We start from the raw sequence: 21,636 nt of genomic DNA, 5'->3' as shown, positions 1-21,636 counted from the left end.
GGGAGGAATTATCCTAAAGGAACTGTCAAATAAAGGAGGAACCAAGTCGTGTCAAAAAAATAAATAAATAAATAAAATTTTAAAAATTAACCAAATGACCGGGAATACAAATCATATCTCAATAATAACCCTGAATGTTAATGGCCTGAATTCATCAATCAAAAGACATAGACTGGCAGATTGGATTAAAAAGAAAGATCCAACAATATGTTGCCTGCAAGAGACTCACCTCATAGAAAGAGATACCCATAGACTAAAGGTGAAAGGATGGGGAAAAACATACCATGCACATGGACTCAGCAAAAAAGCTGGAGTATCCATCCTCATTTCAGATAATGTGGACTTCAAGCCAAAGTTAGTCAGAAGGGATAAAGAAGGACATTTCATACTGCTTAAGGGAAGCATAAATCAGCAAGATATAACAATCATAAACATCTATGCCCCAAACAGTGGCTCATCCATGTATGTCAAACAAATCCTTCTCAATTTTAGAAACCAAATAGACCATAACACAATAATACTAGGTGATTTTAACACACCTCTCTCACCACTGGACAGATCTTCCAAACAAAAATTGAATAAAGAAACCATAGATCTCAATAACACAATCAATAATTTAGACTTAACATTTATAGAATATACCATCCAACCAAGAGCGAATACACTTTCTTCTCAGCAGCACATGGATCCTTCTCTAAAATAGACCATATATTATGCCACAAAGCTAATGTTAGCAAATACAAGAAGATAGAGACACTACCTTGTATTCTATTAGATCATAATGGATTGAAGTTAGAAATAAATGAAAGAGTAAAAAACAGAAACTACTCCAACACCTGGAGATTAAACAATATGCTATTATATGATGAATGGATAACAGAAGATATTAGGAAGGAAATTAAAAAATTCTTAGAGGTAAATGAGAACAAAGAAACATCATATCAAAATCTCTGGGACACTATGAAAGCAGTACTTAGAGGAAAATTTATTTCATGGAGTGCATTTAATAAAAGAAGTAAAACTCAACAAATAAACAACCTAACACTACAACTCAAAGCCCTAGAAAAAGAAGAACAGACCAACACCAAAAGTAGTAGAAGACAGGAAATAGTTAAACTGAGAGCTGAAATCAACGAAATTGAAACGAAAGAAACAATACAAAAAATTGACAAAATAAATAGTTGGTTCTTTGAAAAAATAAACAAAATTGATAAACCTTTAGCCACACTAAAAAGAAAAGACGAGAGAAAACCCAAATTACTAAAATTCAGAATGAACAAGGAAATATCACAACAGACACGACTGAAATACAAAACATAATTAGAAGCTATTTTGAAAATCTATACTCCAACAAAATCGAAAATTTCGAAGACATCAACAGGTTTCTAGAGACATATGAATTGCCTAAACTGAACGAGGAAGGCATACACAATTTAAATAGACCAATTTCAAGTAATGAAATAGATGAAGTCATCAAAAGCCTACCAACAAAGAAAAGTCCAGGACCAGATGGGTTCTCAGCCGAGTGCTACAAAACCTTTAAAGAAGAGCTCATTCCAATACTTCTCAAAGTATTCCATAAAATAGAAGAGGAGGGAACCCTCCCAAACTCATTCTATGAAGCCAATATCACCCTGTTACCTAAACCAGACAGAGACACATCGAGGAAAGAAAATTTCAGACCAATATCCTTAATGAACATCGACGCAAAAATTCTCAACAAAATTTTAGCAAATCGCATACAAAAACATATTAAAAAGATAGTGCACCATGATCAAGTGGGTTTCATCCCAGGGATGCAAGGTTGGTTCAACATCAGGAAATCAATAAATGTCATTCACCATATCAATAGACTTAAAGTCAAGAATCACATGATTATTTCAATAGATGCAGAAAAAGCATTTGATAAAATACAGCACCCCTTCATGCTCAAAACACTAGAAAAAATATTGATAGTGGGAACATTCCTTAACATTGTAAAGGCCATCTATGCTAAGCCCATGGCTAATATCATTCTAAATGGTGAAAAACTGAAAGCATTCCCCCTTGAAATTGGAACAAGGCAGGGATGCCCTCTTTCACAACTTCTTTTCAATATCGTCCTTGAAACTCTAGCCAGAGCAATTAGACAGTCCAAAGAAATTAAAGGGATACGAATAGGAAAAGAAGAACTCAAACTATCCCTGTTTGCTGATGATATGATTATATACTTAGAGGAACCAGGAAATTCCACCAGAAAACTTTTAGATCTTATAAGTGAATTCAGTAAAGTAGCGGGATATAAGATCAATGCACATAAATCTAAGGCATTTTTATACATAAGTGATGAATCTTCAGAAAGAGAAATTAGGAAAACTACCCCATTCACAATAGCATCAAAAAAAATAAAATACTTGGGAATCAATCTCACAAAAAAGGTGAAAGACCTCTACAGTGAGAACTACAGAATACTAAAGAAAGAAATTAAAGAAAACCTCAGAAGATGGAAAGATCTCCCATGTTCTTGGATAGGAAGAATTAATATTGTCAAAATGGCCATACTACCAAAAGTGCTATACAGATTCAATGCAATTCCAATTAAAATCCCAATGATGTACCTTACAGAAATAGAGCAAGAAATTATGAAATTCATCTGGAAGAATAAAAAACCCAGAATATCTAAAGCAATCCTCAGTAGAAAGAGTGAAGCAGGGGGTATCGCAATACCCGATCTTCAACTCTACTACAAAGCAATAGTAACAAAAACGCCATGGTATTGGTACCAAAATAGAAAGGTGGATCAATGGTACAGAACAGAGGACACGGACACAAACCCAAATAAATACAATTTTTTCATACTAGACAAAGGGGCCAAAAATATGCAATGGAGAAAAGATAGCCTCTTCAACAAATGGTACTGGGAGAATTGGAAATCCATATGCAACAGAATGAAACTAAACCCATATCTCTCACCATGCACGAAACTAAAGTCAAAATGGATTAAGGACCTCGGAATCAGACCAGATATCCTGCATCTTATAGAAGAAAAAGTAGGTCCAGAGCTTCAACATGTCGGCTTAGGACCAGACTTCCTCAACAGGACTCCCATAGCACAAGAAATAAAAGCAAGAATCAATAACTGGGATAGATTCAAACTAAAAAGCTTTCTCTCAGCAAAGGAAACTATCAGCAATGCAAAGAAAGAGCCTACAGAGTGGGAGAAAATCTTTGCCAATCATACTTCAGATAGAGAACTAATCTCCAGAATCTATAAAGAACGCAAAAAACTCTACACCAAGAATGCAAATAATCTAATCGACAAATGGGCTAAGGAAATGAATAGACACTTCACAGAAGAAGATCTACAAGCAATCAACAAACATATGGAAAAATGTTCAACATCTCTAGTAATAAGAGAAATGCAAATCAAAACCATCCTAAGATTCCATTTCACCCCAATTAGAATGGCGATTATCAAGAATACAAGCAACAACAGGTGGTGGCGAGGATGTGGGGAAAAAGGTACACTGATACATTGCTGGTGGGGCTGCAAATTAGTGCAGCCACTCTGGAAAGCAGTGTGGAGACTCCTTAGAAAACTTGGATTGGAACCACCATTTGACCCAGCTATCCCACTCCTTGGCCTATACCCAAAGGACTTAAAATTAGCATATTACAGAGATACAGCCACATCAATGTTCATAGCTGCTCAGTTCACAATAGCCAGATTGTGGAACCAACCTAGATGTCCTTCAATTGATGAATGGATAAAGAAACTGTGGTATATATATACAATGGAATATTACTCAGCCATAAAGAATGATAAAATTATGGCATTTGCAGGCAAATGGATGAAACTGGAGAATATCATGCTAAGTGAGATAAGCCAATCTCCAAAAAAAAAGACGAATGATATCGCTAATAAGTGGATGATGACACATAATGGAGGGTGGGAGGGGTTAGTGTTAGGGTTAGAGTTAGGGTTAGGGAGGGGGGCAAGAATGGAGGAAGGAAGGACTGTATAGAGGGAAAAGAGGGGTGGGAGGGGTGGGAGGGAAGGGAAAAAAATAACTAAATGAATCAAACAGCATTACCCTATGTAAATTTATGATTACACAAATGGTATGCCTTTACTCTATGTACAGAGAAACAACATGTATCCCGTTTGTTTATAATAAAATAAAAAAAAAAAAGAAGTCCAATGATAAAGCAGAAGTATTGAAAAATTTTAGGCAGGAGAGTACAAATAATCAGATTTTCATGTAAGAACTCCCACTTGGGTAACAACGAGGAGAATAAATCAGAGTGAGAAGTAAGAATGAAAACAAATTTCTTCCCAAAATATTTTTTTAATTTTTTTTATTTGTTCTACTTAGTTGTTCATGACAGTAGAATGCATTTAGGATATTTTTATCTTACGTATTTATTCCTGCTTCAGTGTTTGACCCATCCTGTAACAGCTAGAAATACTGTCTACTCTGTTTATGTATGATCTATCGAAATGTATGAATGCATTCTACAATCATGTACAACTAATTAGAACACATAAAAATCAAAAAAATAAAAAATAAAAAAAGAAAGAAACACTGTATCCTAACCTCTGTGGACTAGAAAAGACACCTAGCCTTCCCTGAGCAAAAGATCTGCCACAGGACAGTGGCTGCCTTGCTATGCACAGTGTGAGATGGTTACAGTATAACCAGTCAGGAGAGGGCAGGGAGGGCCACCACCCACCCTCCAGGTGGCTGAGGTGCTCCAGTAAGAAGACCTCTTTTGTTTATTCTTTCCACAATCCCACCGTGCTGGGGACTCGAACCCGGGCCTCCAGCATGAGAGGCAGGCACTCTACGAGGTGCGCTATATGGCCGGCACTAGAAGACCTCTTTTGAACACCCATTTCCTAACAGTTATTAAGCAGGTACCATGAGTGACACTGTCAACCACTTTTCCTCCTCCTGCGGGATACGAGGAAAGGAAGTACCAGATGGTATCTGCAGGGGTTCTGCGTGGAAAGAACCTATATTAAGGTCATTTGAAACTCTCCATAGATGTGTCACTTAGTTTTGCAAAATGCTTTCGACGAGCTCACCAGAAGTAAACGTGAAGTGTGCACTGTCACTTCCCAAGTAGGGAAAGCAAGTCTAAGTCATCGGGCAAGTTCCTAGTACCTAGTGTGACTAGATACACCCAAGGCCTCAAGATGGAAATGGCCCTGCCTGGCCCACTGGCCAGCTCTGGTTCCAGCCTTCAAGAAGGAGCCCTTGGAAGTAAAACAGAGGAGGCAGATTAGAGCCAGAAGCGACCAGACGCCATAGCCATAAAAAGGCACCGCTCAGGTCTTCTATTGCAAGCGGTGCTGTCCACCAGTGTTCTCCAGAGTCCACCCACATCCACGCAGAGACTCCCACCCGTTCCCTGCTGATGCCTGTGCACAGCCGGCACTCTAAGGCAGGGAGCTCGGGATCCGGTGAAGGACATCCAAGGCTCAAGGTCACCCCACAGGCCTCACCAGACCATTCTTTAAAATGCAACCTACGGATTCCCTGCCCTTTCCTTTCCCCATCTCCGCCAGCACTGGGCCTGCACAGAGCTATGACAGCTGTCACTGCATCCTCAGTCTCCCTCCCATTTCCTCTCAAACAGTTTTCCAGAATCTTTTTTGATAACTATCCTCTTTCAACCTCTGCTTCTTGGTTGATCCAAACCCCTACTTGTTCCCAAACCCCGAGGGTCGAAAGGGCCCGTGGAAACCTCAGCACCAAAGCGCACTTGTTAACTAGCCAGGGGCCCACGTGTGCACCCCTGCTGTGTAGAGGAAGAAGATTCTAAATGAGGAGGGCTTGTTTGATGCCCACTCAAAGATACAGACAGAGAAAGCACCAATCCATTTTGCCCAGAAGGACAGATAGACAGGCTGCCATGGCCACAAACCCAAACCCCAATATAATTGGTAAACCTGGAAAACAGAACCCAACTTGCTGGGAGAGAAGAGGAGCCAGGCTGCGCCCCATAAAGCGGTACCTATTCAATCTGTGTGCACACAGCCCTGGCCCCAGGTTGGGGTCCCCACAGGCAAGACGCTCCTGAGACCACCCCTTACTGGCTGCTGGCGTTGACTTCTCCGGGCAGACTCTCCAGTCCAGGTGCTACCCCAGCTCCTTCAAGTCACCGAGGGTGGCAGCACGGTGAACCTGCTCTCTAGGGAACACTGACCTCCCTCCCCTGGAGCTTGGGCAATAGACTGCATCCCCGAAGCATTCACTATTCTAGAAGGTTCCCCCGTGGGAACCCGTGCTCTGATGGAGCCTTGCTCACTGATCCCTCATATTCGAGTTCTTTCCACACTTATGACTTGAACCACACACGTTAGGAGCCCATTTTACAAGGACGTATGTTGTCCAGCGTTGCTTCACAGACCTGGCTTTGTTTCCTGCTATCCAATAAGACCGTTGGGGCCCTGAGCTACTCTTCTCTCCTCTAGAGAAGACAAACACCTTAGGCAGAATCACAGCGGAACTTTCTCCAAGTCACCAGATTCCTCTGGAGTTAAGAAGACAAGGATTCTTTGTGGCATCAGTTACCAACATTTTTAAGTGTTACAACTAAGGACATCCCAACAAATACTACCATGTTCATGTCCTTGAAGAGCGTCCAATATAACTGTCACCTAGCAGGTGCCTAACATGCAGTTGATACCATGATGTTTATCAGAGCAGGAAGAGGGAGGGAGGAAGGAAGAGGAAACAGTCTCGGGGTACTTGCTGCACCCAGGAACATTTGGAGGATGAGCCGTGTCCTGGATTGGGTCTCCCCTCATGATCCACACTGTACATCTATATTCCCACTCCCTACATTCTGTTTTCAGATGCAGACATAGAGCTTTGCTCTAGGATTTGTGGGACCCCTAAAACATTAGAATATCTTAACCTACCAGCCCATTTCCTCCTTCCTAATCCTGTGGTCCTAATTTCCACAGAGAATAAGGTGCACTAGTCTCCTTATAATAAGCCTACATTTTCTAACCAGTTCCCCTTGACAGGAACATAGATGGTATGTTGGTAAGCTTTTCGTTGCTGTGACAAAAATGCCTGAAAAGATCAACTTAGAGGAAGAAAAAGTTTATTGGGGGCTCATGGGTTCAGAGGTTCAGTCCATGGTTGGCCATTGCTCTGGGCCTGAAGTGAGAGAGAGGGAAAGAGACAACGAGGAACCAGGGACAAAGTATAATCTCCAAGGTCAGGGACAAAGTATAATTTCCCAGTGACCTGCTTCCTCTAGCCTTGCCCAACCAGCCTACTGTTACCACCCAAGAGTCCATTTAAATTATGAATCCATTTGATGGATTAACCCACCAAGGAGATTATATCTTTCCTAATCTGATCATCTCATCTCTGGACATTCTTCATCAGCTAACCCATCACATGAGCTTTGGGGAGTATACTGCATATCCAAACCATAACGGATGGAGACTCTCTTTTCTAAAACAGCTCACAGATGGAGGACTGCTGGTTAAAACACAGGAGCGTTAAGGCCTCTCCGACTCTGGTCAACACTGACTGCGTGCATTCTCTTTCCAGGGTGCCCTCTGCACGGCCCGGCCCAGCTCCAGATCCCTCCCTTTGGATTCTTTGTCCAGGAGTGGTGCTTCCCTGCAGCTGCACAGAGCACAGGGTCCCCCATGCACATGCGGGGAGCTAGGCCATTGCACAGGTGTGCGTTCAAATGCTACAGAGCTTCAGAAGACGTTAGGAGCCTCGCACAAATGCAGTTACATGTGAAGACCCGGAGAACTGAGTTCTGTTGCTCTTCTACTCTGAACCCATTGAGCGGCACCCAAGAATAATCTAGATTAAAAGAGTCAGTGCCCCTTTCCTAAGCAGGAAAATGAATCCCAAAACTATGTAGTAGGACATAATATCATATTTCCACCTGGTAAGTGTATCGACACTACTGATGGCTAGGCAGCACCCCCCCTCCCTTTACCCAGTAAAACCCTGAGGTCTCAGCCGTCTAGGCTCCCCACACCTGGGCTCAGGTAAGTTGACCTGACTCTCAGCTTCAGGGCTGCGCTCATGCCCCTTGCAGAGAACTGGTTCTGGAATGGGCATGTGATCCCATTTCAGTCTGTGAGAAGCAAAGGGAATCCCGCCAGGGGCTTCTTAGAAAAGTCCTGATATACTAAGAGAGAGACAGGAGGATGAGCTCTCTTCTTTCTCAGAAAGGCACTGGGCCTGGTGAGGACATGGGGACTGCCATACCCCCCTCACTGCCAGCCTGAGGTTGAAGTCAGCCCTGAGAGTGGCAGGGCCGGGAAGAGGAAAGGACCTGGGCCCTGGTTGGTAACAGGTAATAGGAGGCTGCCGATCAAGTAGGCCCAACGTCAACTCCTCTCTGAGTTACAGGAGATAAGAAAGGTCATTATCAGTCTCTAGGAGCCAGTGTTTCTGTTACTTGCAACTAATTGCATCTTAATAGACAAAAAAAGCTCCTTTTTTTTTTTTTTTTTTTTTTTTTTTTTTTTTTTAAGAAAAATGTCCTAAGGAACCCTAAAGGGAAGACCCACTGCACCTTACAGAGTGGTAGGAGAGCTTCCCGGAGGATGTTCTTAGGAATGTTCAAGAGTTCACTGGGCAGAGAGAGGGCGTGAAGGAGCCCTCAGAGGTCCCCAGGCGCAGTGCTAACCAGGACATCAGGCAGGCTGGCTGGTTGCCCAGGGCAGCTGGGAAAAGGGCCGCTACACAGCCCAGGAGTGGAGAGTGCCCAGGTGGTTGGCGAGAAGGTCCCCAAGAAGAACTGAGTGGCTCCTTGTCGGGAGCTGGTCGGCTCTGTCTTGGAGCAGAGGAAACAGCATCTGACACAAATATTTAGGGAGCAAAGAGAATTGAGGTACCTGGGGATACGGGTTTAGGGCGATTCCCAACATGGGAGCGGAATTTCAAGATAAAAGGAATAAAACAAAACTCGGTGTTCTTCACCATCAGGGGACTTTCCACAGGGGAGAGTCTTCAAGGCAGTTGATCTGTGATGCTCTGATTTCAGTCATTTGTATTTTAAAAAATGAACTAGGGATTCACATGTGGCCACGCAGTAAGCAAGGCGTGACAAATTACCCAAGAAAGTCGACCACTGGACATGTAATGCTGCATAAGATAATATTAACAAAGGTCAGCTTTTCATTGTCTCTCCAAAATTTTTAACTTTCTATTTGATATTGATCCATCCTCTTCCCATCTTGTCAAAGTCTTTTTTCGAATATCATTTTAAAAGATGACAGGATGCTGGGCAGGGTGGCTCATTCCTGTAATCCCTGCAGCTGGGGAGGCTGAGGCAGGAGAACCAAAAGTTCAAGGCTGGCCTCAGCAACTCAGCGAGGCCCTAAGCAACTTAGCAAGACCCTGTCTCAAAACAAAAAAAATAAAAGGACTGGGGATGTGGTTCCGTGGCTAAGCACCCCGGGTTCAATCCCCAATACCAAAAACATAAAATAAAAGATAACAGGATTGAATCTCAGATGTCTGAATGTGTTTCCTGACATTTTCCTTTGGAGCTGCTTCGTTTTACCCTGAGATTAGTCAGGGTTGCAACCAACACTAAAAATACACAATGCCTTCTGGCTGTTTAGGGCCTTTGTTCTTTGTCTGCCCTCCTACCAACCTAAATTCAAAGGATTAAAAGAAAGCGTGGGTGTTGCTGAGAGGGACACAGAATTTATTACTGTGTGCTGGCTCACTATGGACCTGCTTTGGTGGCAAAAAAAAAAAAAATCCCATAATGATTTTAGAATAGGTCTGTGGCACCTGCCAGAAAGATGCCTCATTAGGCACCAAGGAGGAAAGTGGTCTATGAGGCCATTTCTCCTTCAAAGCTCTGTCTTCTGATGGAACCCAGTCGTGTGAGAAACACCAGAAAGTTCCAACCACCTCTCCAAGGTAGGTGTCTCATATTCACCTCCCACCCTGTGCACACCAGATGCCACACACACACACACACACACACACACACACCAGACATGTACACACACATTCAACATACTTGTGTAAGTTGAATACACACAACATCCATACTTTTGGGGGGGATTTCTCACATGCTATGGTAGATAACTTTTCTGGAGAAGCTGTCTCAGCCACCAATTTATTCATAAGCTAACACCCTTCCTGAAAACCATCTTTGAGAGTTGACAGGAGAGGTAGAAATACCTAACTAGGTTCATACTGACTAAATGAATGGCTTCTTACTTCATAAGATTTACATGCAACAGTTGTGGAGACATTACAGTGTTGCACAGTGAAATGGGGACTCTCCAGTGTGGGGAGATGACCTCCCAGACACCCCTTCACCACAGAAGAGTAACAAAGACAGGAGAAACAGAAACCACCAAGTGAGTCGCTCTCAACCTCAGTGCATCAGAACCACCTGGGTGTGTTCAGGTGCAGACTACCAGGTGCACCCCCAGGGTCTCTGGGTCAGTTTGTCCAGCTCCAGGCCCACGTATTCGCCTTTCTAATGAGACTTCAGGTGACATGAATCTGACAGACCAGGAGCCACACCCAGGGAAGTACTGTCCTATGGGACAATGGTTCCTGCCCCCATGGTTACTGCTGCAGTCTTGGAACTCCATCGAAATCCGCACCGCCTTGTCCTCCTGCACACAGGGGTCCAAGTTTTGGGATCCCTGAGACATAACTCATGATCCTGCTTTCAGTCTCTTCCAGAACTTCAACTCGGTCAAACTAGCACACGTTGAAAGCCCATTTGGCATGCTTCACGTGGATCCAATGTCCCTTCTCAAACTATCTTCAGTACCCGCCACGCCCATTCTTTCACAGCAGGTCTTTAAAACCTGCACGACCATGAACTGGGGACACCGCCTTCCCTGGTGGTGGCAAACAGTTCCAGGCAGCCTCACCACTACCCGGGGGGTGTCTTAGCCCGGGCTTCTGTAGCCCTGCTCCTGGGGTTTCCCACGCGGGGCCTTTGGCTACACCATGTAACATCCCTGCGGCTTCCAGGTAAAGAGAAACTTCACTAAGCCACCCAAACACCCCACCCCCGACTCTGTGACCAGATGGAGGAGGAACCACAGTGGCCAACCTGTGAGATCACTCACTTGCAATTACCCTGGGCAGCCTTGGCCAACCTGCCAATTTTTCAAGTTTCCATTTCTCTCTATTTTTTCTGTAAACGTCCTAAGGCACCATTGCCTGACATGGAATAGACATTTATTAAATAACAGCAATGATTTGAGGGTTAAATGTGTAAAATAGGGGAGAGAACATGGGTTTTATAGCTCTGAGATTGGAGCACAGCCCCATTGGTCACCAGTGACGTATGTCTTTAAGGGCCACTCTCCTCGTCTGTGACACGAAAATGATAATACTCCTCTTTCACATGTTTTCTCTCTCTCTCTCTCTCTCTCTCTCTCTCTCTCTCTCTCTCTCTCTCTCTCTCTCTCTCAGCTTTGTGATCTCAAGTGGTCACGTGGAACCAAACTACCAAGGTAGAAATCCTAGCCCTGGTATTTAGTACATGTGTGACTTTGAGAAAGTTACTTAATTTTCTGGTGCCTCAGTTTCCCTATCTTAAAAAAAATGTCTGTTGTACTCTAGCCCATAGGCACAGGCAGTGACTTTCTCAATAACACCCCTGAAGCTCAGGCAATAAGGTCAAGGGTTAATATATGGGAAGACATCAAATTAAAAAGCTTCTGTACAGCAAAGCAAACAATTAAGAACATGAAGAAAGAACCCACAGAATGGGAGACAAATCTTTGTTAGCAATTCTTCTGACAGAGAATTAATATCTAGAACACATAAAGGACTCAAAAAACTTAACACCAAAAAAACCCCAGTTTAAATGGGCAAATTAATTAAACAGATACTTCACAAAAGGAAGACATAAAAATGGCCAACAAATAAATTTAAAAAATTGTTCAACATCATTAGCAATTAGGGAAATGCAAATCAAAACTACACTGAGATTTTGTCTCACAACAATCAGAATGGCAGTCATCAAGAATATAAATGATAACATTCTGGGAAGGATAGGATATGGGGGAAAAGGAACACTTTTACACTATTGGTGGGGATGTAAATTAGCACAACCACTATGGAAATTAGGATGGAGTTTCCTCAAAAGACCAGAAAGCACCATCATATGACCCAGCTTTGCCACTTCCTGGTGTTTATCCTAAAGAATTACAGTCATTATCCTACAGTGATACATGCATACCCATGTTTCTAGCAGCATAATTCACAATAGCCAAACTATGAATATGTCAATAGGTGTCTATAGATAAATGGATCAAGGAAATGTGGTGCATATATATACAATGGAGTTTAATTCAGCCATAAAGAAAAATGAAATCGACAGGTCCTGTTGTAATCACAGCAGCTCAGGAGGCTGAGGCAGGAAGATCACAAGTTCAAAGCCAGCCTCAGCAACTTAGCGAGGCCCTAAGTAACTCAGTGAGACCCTCTTTCTAAATAATATATAAAAAAGGACTGGGGATGTGGCTCAGTGGTTGAGCACCCCTGGTTTCGATTCCTGGTACCAAAAAAAAAAAAAAAAAGAAAAGAAAAGAAAATTGAAATTATGTCATTTGCAGGAAAATAAGTGGAACTAGAGAGTGTTACTTTTTGTGAAATAGGCCAAACTCAGAAGATCAAGGGTCCTATGCCTTCTCTCAGGTGGAAGTCAGAGAGGAAAAGGTAAAGAGAGGTGGCGGGGGTGGGGTGGGGGATTTCATGAAAACCAAAGGGAGATCAGTAGCATAGACGAAAGGGATCCAGAGCGGGATGGAGAGGGGAAGGAACCATACTGGGGAAAGATATCAGTCAAATTATATTGCTAAATTGTGTGCATGTGCGAATACAACAAATTCCACCAGTATGCACAACTGTAATGCACCAACAAGAAACGTGGAAACAGTGGTAATTGTGAGGATTAAATGAGTTAATGTATGTAAAATACTTACAACAGCATAGTTTAGCTCATAAATGCTAATTGCATTAGTATCCTCATCAGAATCTATCAATTTTGTGGTATAATAGGTGTTGGAGAAGCATGTTAGTTCTCCCTGTTGCTGCACCATTAACCACATAACTTTAATTTCATTTCGATTACAGATAGTGTCCACATGGACAATTTGAATTGCAAATTCATTTTCTTGTTGTGGGTCTTCAGTGCCTTTCCAGCCTGGGAGGTGAACCCTAGAGTCACCAGAACAGTCGGTAGCAAAGCTTCCTCTGCAGCAACTTTGAGAGTCAGAATCTCAGAAAGACAGGTGATTTATTTAGTTAGAATACAGAGGTTCTTTTTATTAAAAATCAACTTTGGGAAACCTACAGAGAAAAAAAAAAAATGCCTTCAGTGCTTCCACTATTTCATCCTTAATTTGGCAAAAACTCTACAGCCAAACTAAAACCAGTGGAAAACCCTGTCCAGATGTGTGAAGCTCCTAAAATCAGTTCTTATCACCAAAAGGGAGAGCAGGACTCTGGCTTTTATAAGTAAGGCATCCCTCACTGTTCCTGCTGAGGGTAGAACATTCTCCTCGCCTTCCTGACAGGAATTCCACAGGACTAACTGAGCACTCACCTGAAAATCAGATCAGGCCTTGAAGAACTGATGGAATAATGCTAAAGAAAATTCTGTCCAGGAGAAAGAAGTGGATATCATTGGTTACTAGGCTCTGGGAAGCAAGCTGCTGGTTTGGGTTGGGGCAGTGGAAAGAGGGAGATGCGTGATGTCGGTCTTGGCCTGAGTTTTGAAGGACTTTGGAATCTTAGTGGTGTTGATCGTTTTCTCTCCATTTTATGGATGAGAAAATTAAGGTCAGAAGTTATGTCGCTTGCCCAAAGTAATACATCTGACAATTATTGAGAAAAATATCATTGCAGTTAAAAACCCTCAGATCTCAAAGAGTGCACCAGTGCTTTCTCCACAGAGCATGCCATGTCTGAAGAGTGAAGAGTCTCAGAAGGACCTTCCAAGCTGGGGGAAGGGAGTAAAGTGTAGTCAACATTTCCTGTGGGCCTGGAAGTCAGGTGCGGGCCAAGCTGGAGGCTGGTAAATTGGATCAGTATGGTGGAGACACATCATGCCCAACAATCCAATTTTATCCCAAGGAGCCTCTGAGGAGAGCGAGCATGAAATTAATGCCTGTAGAAGATGTTTCAGGAAGATAGCTTATATAACCCTGATGATTCACTGTATTTTCTTTAAACTTTGAAAAAATGTGCTGTGGAGTAAATCAAATTGGCCCTATTAAGCTTTACTTAAGCATTCTCTTAAAAGGGTCAGACAACGCTTCAGCATGGCATAGTTGAATGAATCCAAAATCTAAACTTTGTGGCTTGAAATTTCCTTTGTGCCCAGTAAACTGTGAGCAAAATTTCTGCAAGAATTCAGATGGTCTCTTATGCAGCCAGACCCTGAAGCCAAAGGCAGAATTCTAAGACATTTAAGTAGCTTAGTCCCTAGCTCAGATCCCAACCCTCAAATACACAGCATTAGAAAAGTGTGGCAGTCCCCAGTGAAATATAATGCAATGCTTAATGCTATCAGGGAGCAAGGAGCAATTTTTCTTTGATGAACATGAAGCAGGGATATGAGCCCTAAGTGAACAGTGCTAAGTGCACCAGCTGCTGTCAATCAATATTTTGACCATTAATACTCATTCAGGCTTTTAGTCCAGTTTAAATGAATATCACTATGGGTTATATTTTAAACCAGTTATGGAATCTATCCCTTCAATTTTGAAATAGTAAGTGCCATGGAATTTCAGGAGAAACAAGTACCCATTAGTATCCCTGGTGAAGCAAAAAATAAAGCTGCCACTAATTTTTAAAAGCATTCTATAATGAGAGAAAAGCTATTTTTTATATAAGTCATTACCTGTATTTGGACTATCAAATTTATTTCCAATCAACTCAGAGACAAGTTAATCACCATGCACCTTTTTTCTTTGTTCTACCTTTCATGAGATATTTTAAAGTTAACAACTTAAAAGTTGTTTTTAACAATAACTGTAAAAGAGCACCTTCTGCGTGGTCACTTTTCCCATCATTTTTCTCTAACTGCTCATTTTCTAAGTCTTTGATCCCTGGAATTTTTAAACTGGATTCCCAACCATACTGGTTAAATATATCAACATCTGTGAAGTCCTCTAAAGGACATTTGACACATGTCAGCTGAATGCCAGGGGAAGAGCAGATGGTGGGCTGGGCAGAGAGATTACGGGAAATTTGGTGCTTTGGGAAAATACTTCTGTTTTTTGACATGGGGCAAACAACACAATATACCAAGAGTGGATGAGAGCAAAGACAGCCCCCCCCAGAAGTCAGGCAGCCATTAGGGAAGCTCTGGATAAGCGCCAGGAGCAGGACCCCAACACCCCCCATGCTGCATTACAAGTCTGCATGGCAGAGACAGTGAGTCACAGTCTTCTCTTAAATGTCATCTTCTTGAAAAGGGAAATTTAAAAGCCCAACTTGCAAATGTAGTTGGCTTTCTTTCTTTCTCATTGGTTATCCACATGCCCTCAGCAGAACTTCTGCAAAAAGCAAGCGTTCCATCCTCAGATGGAAAAAGAGATATGTAGAGTTTTACACCGAAATTTCATTTTTTTTTGCGGGGGGCTGGGGGGGGGGGCTGGGGAACTCCTGGAAAAGAGGACCTATGTGACCAATCTTGAGAGGGTAAACAGCAGGAGGAAGCATCTGGATGGCAGAGACACATCCTCCCTCCTAGAAGGTCAGTAGAAGAATGCACATGTTCTTAAGGTTCTCAGCATCTTTTAGTAAAGAGATATGGGTGGACGTCCAGCTCAGCAGCTAAGTAATGACATGACCTTCACCCCTCCGAGTCTTTATTTCCATGTCTGCAAAAGGAGGATGTGGGGCTTATGTTCTCTAAGGCTTCTTCCTCATCTATGAATTCCAAGTTCATTTACAAAACTGGGCAATTTAAGTCACTTGGCATCTCCTGTCCCCTCATGAGTACAAAAGTGTGTATTAGACTTCCTCTTCTTCCTCTGTTGTATGTAGTTTCAGACTATTTTATTATATCACCGACAGAAAGTCCCTAATGAACACTTCAGATATAACATTTAGATCACCCCTGAAGACGACATACAAGAAGTCACCAATGCCATCCATAGGGACAGTATGCAGAGACTGTGCTGCACAATGAAAATGAACCTTTTTTATTAACACATTCTGAGTCCACCATGAGTGGCTATTTGGTTTGGGGAAGTGACTTCACTATGCTGAGATTCAGTATCTACCTTTGAAAAATGAAGGAGCTGAAGAAGATCCCCTTAAATTCCCACAGTTATGATTCAAACAATAAAAATTAAGCAACACTAAGATAACATTTTTTTCATTGATTTATGTAGTTCCAGATAACTCAAAGATACTCAAAATCTGATTCATGGAATATATGTACATATATGAACACATATGTATATATATTCCTAATTTTTATAATATTTTTATATTGCACTGGTTCAGAACTTGATTTCAACAGCTTTCACATAAAAAAGTTCATGAAAGACAGAAATTAGATAGCCCAACTTAATTCCACATTTATAGTCTTTAAGCCTAAACTGCTTTAAGAATAGCAACTTAAAGAAATGCTCTCTCAACAATAATGCACAGTGCACTCATATTTTATAGTTTTAAAATATCTTATGGAGTTCTTGAGGATGAAAGGCAATCTGGAATTTTCCAAGTTCACTTTATGTGTTATGATTACAAAATATGTCTGAATTCTAGTAAGTCACCAAAATTTAATCAGAAATTTAATCAATTTTACCTACCTACCTATCTACCACAGATAAGCTGAAATTGAAAAATGAGTCAGGGTTTTGGCAAATTTGGGTTTTGAAGAACTCTTTCCATCTAATAAAGGTGGATAATCTTAAATCTGTGTGTTTGCTAAGGTATCTATAGCCCTCTGACATGATGCCACACTTGTTTCGGGCTTCTCAGATTCCATCCTATACCCTTGTCAATTATTTATTAATCAAGACAGAAAGATTCTGGTCCACTGATGATGGAGAAGGGCTAATGCAGAGTCCAGGGCTTCACCTCTGACAAGCATCACCTCCCTTCTCTTGGGTTATTTCTCTTCTGATTATGACCCCCCTCCTTCATATGAGGGTTTTATTGTGTGTTTCAAGACCCTCAATACAAAGCTATTGAAGGTGCTCTAAATAGATCAGCACACTGACCTCCTGAAAAGAAATTAGGCTGCTTGGCCTAGAACTTCTGCCTTATCACTCAAGTATCTCCCAGTGGGCTCCCGTTAAGGCACAGGATTTCTTAGGTTCTCAGATCACACTCCACATTGTTGACCTCAACATCACATGGGAAGCATATCAAATGTGCATTTACTTTGTTCCCCAGACCTCAGGGACACAAAGGCTTTAAAAATTCCAGAATGAGGGAAGCTCAAAAGGTATGTTCTTTTTTTTTTTTTTATGAATTATAGCAATGGCTTACCTGTTTCCATTGTGCTCAGAGTTCTGCCAGTTATTAGGCTGAGGCAGGACTGGCACAGTCAACAAGTCAATCAGGGACATCCGTTTAAAAACCACTCGTGTCCTGCATCTTACTTTACAAGATGATAGTACCACCTGGCTAATCGCTGCCATATTTTATTAAACTTCCTGAAGGGATGATATGGTGAACTGCACAAAAAGAGCAGGATTTGGGGAGTTTGAAACTTTCAACAAACGCTTTTTGACACTTTGACTTTCGAAAATATAAAGAGAAAAAGACACATGGCAAATACTACTACGAATGATAAGTTCGAATTAGAACGTCTGAAATCAGGCTAATGAATGGATAGTACTGCCTAAGGAAACCCTGGCGTATTGATAACACTTTCTACTATAAGAAAATAAAGCATCCTGCAACTCATCAGAAGGGATGTAGGTACAATTATTCCCATAGGAGGGGTGGACCTGTTTCTGCAAGATTTCTTCTTGAAAGAAGTTGACAGGAGAGGGCTGACTCCTTATAGTTTTCCATGAAGTTCTTTCTAGAACTTCACATAGGCTCCCAGGGCTGGTGCCTGAAGGCTGCTCTTGTGATCGCAGGACCATCACTTCCCAACATCATGACAGAAACAAACAGCCTGGTCTGCCTCCCCACATGACGAGGGACCCGCGGCTGTCAACAGACTGGCATTATGTGCTCCCCAAGAACGTGACAATGCCATTTGCTCCTCTGACAAGGCAAATTTCGGCAGCTCATCTGGAAAGAGCTTAGCAGTCACTGGGCTGCAGCACCCTTCATCAAGTTAATGACATTTCAATCAGCACGTTTTCTCCAGTTGCGGTACTTTGCCATCTGAGCACGAGTCTCTAATTACGCCCAAGCAACAAGTTTCCCATCAATCCCACCATTTATACACTCACCGTACACCATCGCTCCTCCAGTTTCATGCAAGAAGCGGAATCGATGATTTTTAAATAACCAGATTGTCAGAATGGTAAGGATGAGCAAAAAATTAAAGACAAGCAGCTCGACCGCTCCCTGATGTTGAAACTGATACTCATCCTTCTCAGACAGAAACCTGGGCTGCCCCTCCATCCTCCAGTCCTGTTGGGATTCCTGAGATAAAAACCTGGATCAGGCTAGTTTATCAAGATCTGCCTAAGACAGCCTGGCTGCCTGAGAACTGCAGAATAAACACTGCTACTTCACTTGCGACTTTACAAGCATTCTGCCCTGGCTTAATATTCAGATGGCTTCTAGTTACAACTTCCTGTTTCTCTCTTAAAGCAGCCTCGTCTCTTTTCAAACTCCAGAGCGTGGTTTCATCATGACTCCTACTGTCTTTAAATGATTCATTCCATGGAAAAGGTCTTTCAGAGTGGGCAATCTGCAAGCAGCAATTCTGAGTTGCTTGAGTCACCGTCTTCTGGTTTCAAACAAGTTTGCTTAAGCTGAGAATCTGGCGAATTGTTGATTAATAATAAAAAAGTTCACCTTACATCAGCAACCGTTTCCAGGTTCAGAGAGGCAATTAGGGGCTCTTAACCTTACCCACGTGTGAGGTCTTTCCTCTGCCCTCAGAACCTGCCAATGTGGTGAGGGTGGGCAGCTGAGAGATGACCTTTTACAGAACTTTTTTTTAGAGTTGAGAAGCATGAATTTAGTACACAACTCTTTGGTGTCCTATACTTGGTAGTCACAGCAGCATTTAAACTCAAATCAATTGTTTTAGCAAGAAAAATGAAAGCACAGTCAAAAATAAAATTCTATCCTCGTCTCTAGCTTTGCTGTTTGACCATGTTTAATCAAAAAAAAAAAAAAAAAAAAAAAAAGAGAGAGAGGGAGAGGAAAAAGCAAAACTGTATCATTCATGGATAGGTTTCTCCTTCAATGTTAGGCGCCTGGCCCTCACCTCCAGGACCCCCAGAAATCTGGCTGATGACAACCTCCTCTGTCCTGGCTCCCAGACAAGTTCCTGCCCCAGCGTTGAAGGTTCCAGAATCGCAAGAGCCTTCATGGTGATGTTTCTTCAGACCATGCTCCATTTGGCAGGCTGGTTCTGGTTGATTTGATATTTTCATGCTTTTTGAAATGCAGCAATTCAAGACAATAATACCCACCATGGTCTCTACTGCGCTTTTAGCAAATGTGATGACCTGCTTACCTTTAAAATGGATTATGTAATGCAATTAGGTGTATCCTGGGGTTAAGCCTGGTTTTTCATCATTTCACCACATCATGGTAACATAGGAGTATCAATCATCAGGATTTGCATTTTGATACAATTAGCATTTGGTTTATACAATGTGATTCATTGAGTAGGCAGAGCCCAAATACACCCAGAACAGATTACTGTCACCAAGAGGTAGAGGACAAACACGTAACAGCGCTGGAGCTGACTACCTCCTAATGAACAGTTCCGCCCTCAGAAAGTTTATCAACCACTTAGCATAAAACTCTGCTGCTTCAGCTTCTTAGCCTTATGCAACGTGGAGGCTGACTTCCTCTTTGGGTTGAGCTCTGCAGGGGGTATTTATGAGCACCACAGATGTGCTCCTGACACACTACCCTTTTTGGCAGGCACTTCTGCGATGACTAATATTCAAACTGTTTTGAAACCTGTCAGCTAATTCTTGCAAGTGTCTCATGGAGCTTGCTAGCAGGTTCCACCTTTATAATTTCGCAACCCCACAGGTTGAGTCTTGAATTGCTACAAGATCTACAAGATAATGCACATGCAAAACCTGGGAACTTCCTGTCCTTTTGTTTATTTCTTTCCTTGTTTAATCATTAAATTATTTTGATTCTCTTTCATTGCAATTTTGCAAAAAAAAAATCTGAGTAAAATAAACTTTCCCATTTCACTCTCCTACCCCCTACAGAGAATCTGCAAGAAGATTAAAATATTCCCCTGGAATATTTTGATTGGTGTATACAGCATTTTTAAAAGTTTGATGTCAACATATTGAAATTAGTGTATTTCACATAAAAATCTCACATATGGCTTCTCGTGAAAGAACCTGTAAGAAGAGACATTCTGGGCCCTCCTCAGGTGGCCACCCTCATTAGGTAGGGACGAGGGGTCATCTGTTCCATGAACAACCAGCTCCCTCCAGTACATGTATCCCTTTTCACTCACTCTTGGTCTCCGTGTGGCCCCTGCATGTATTTGAATGTGTGGCTTCTGTTTTTTGTTTTTTGTTTTTTTTTCCCCCAGGAAAGGGATCCATTCACTATTCTATTTCCCAATTCTGATCCTGCTTAACACTGGGGTAGAAAGCTGAGAAGGGAGAGCTCAGGAAAGTTCTTTCTTTATTTCTCTCTTTCTTTCTTTCTTTCTTTCTTTCTTTCTTTCTTTCTTTCTTTCTTTCTTTCTTTCTTTCTTTCTTTCTTTCTTTTTTTCCCCTGTGGTGCTAGGGATTGAACCCAGGGCCTTGTGCTTGACATGCAAGCACTCTGTGAACTGAGCTATAGCCCCAGCCCAGGAAAGTTCTTTTATTCTTTCACTCAAAAAAATAACTGGGCTCCTCCCATGTTGTACTTTCTTCTCAGAATGTTGTTTTTATTCTGTTGACCAATAACAGTAAGATAATGAAGTAGAAACGCTTCACAGTGGAGCATCTACTGAGAACCAGAAAATATGCTGGGGAAGTAAATTGAGTCTAATTTAATATTTAAAAACCCTCCCACAGATGAGAAGTTTAAGGTTCAGATAAGGTTAATAGCATATCCAAGGTGGCACAGCCAGTAGAAATTACAATTATGTGTGAGGTTTAATGGCCTTAAGATGGCATTTCAGCGAGGGTGATGAACTCATTCTGGCTCGTCAAGGATTTTTCTGCGTTTAGCACTGAAAGTTCTATATTCCAGGAATCCCTTCAGTCCCAGGGAAACAGGGACACTTATCACCCTAATCCTCCAAATTCCTAAGTCCCATACTGTCCATAATAATTCTTCTTTATGAGATTCTCAGAGAGATATTCACACAAGGAAGAATATCAAATAAAACTTAAGGTCCTGTATGTTTTGGGCGCCTTTGTCTAGCCTGAGATAACTGTATTTATGTGCGTTTGTCTCTGGACCTTCTATTCTGTACCATTGGTCTACATATCATGCCAACACCATGCCATTTTTGTTACTATGGCCGTGTAGT

The 21,636-nt window shown here is 41.9% G+C and overlaps 1 protein-coding gene across 1 annotated transcript in view; it reads right to left on the bottom strand.

Annotated features, from left to right (window-relative positions):
- The window catches only part of Slc9a9 (solute carrier family 9 member A9), a 547,508-nt gene extending 528,799 nt beyond the window's left edge, over positions 1-18,709 (bottom strand). The window contains exon 1 of the mRNA XM_047564064.1: positions 18,404-18,709. Within this exon, the coding sequence (XP_047420020.1) occupies positions 18,404-18,578 (175 nt within the window). The 5' untranslated portion in view covers positions 18,579-18,709. The remainder of the gene's footprint in view (positions 1-18,403) is intronic.
- Between the last annotated feature and the right edge of the window lie 2,927 nt (positions 18,710-21,636).

This window comes from Sciurus carolinensis, chromosome 9, assembly GCF_902686445.1.
Source record: "Sciurus carolinensis chromosome 9, mSciCar1.2, whole genome shotgun sequence".
NCBI lineage: Eukaryota > Metazoa > Chordata > Mammalia > Rodentia > Sciuridae > Sciurus > Sciurus carolinensis.
Note: the sequence above shows the minus strand (reverse complement) of the source record. Positions and strands in the feature narration are given on the sequence as shown.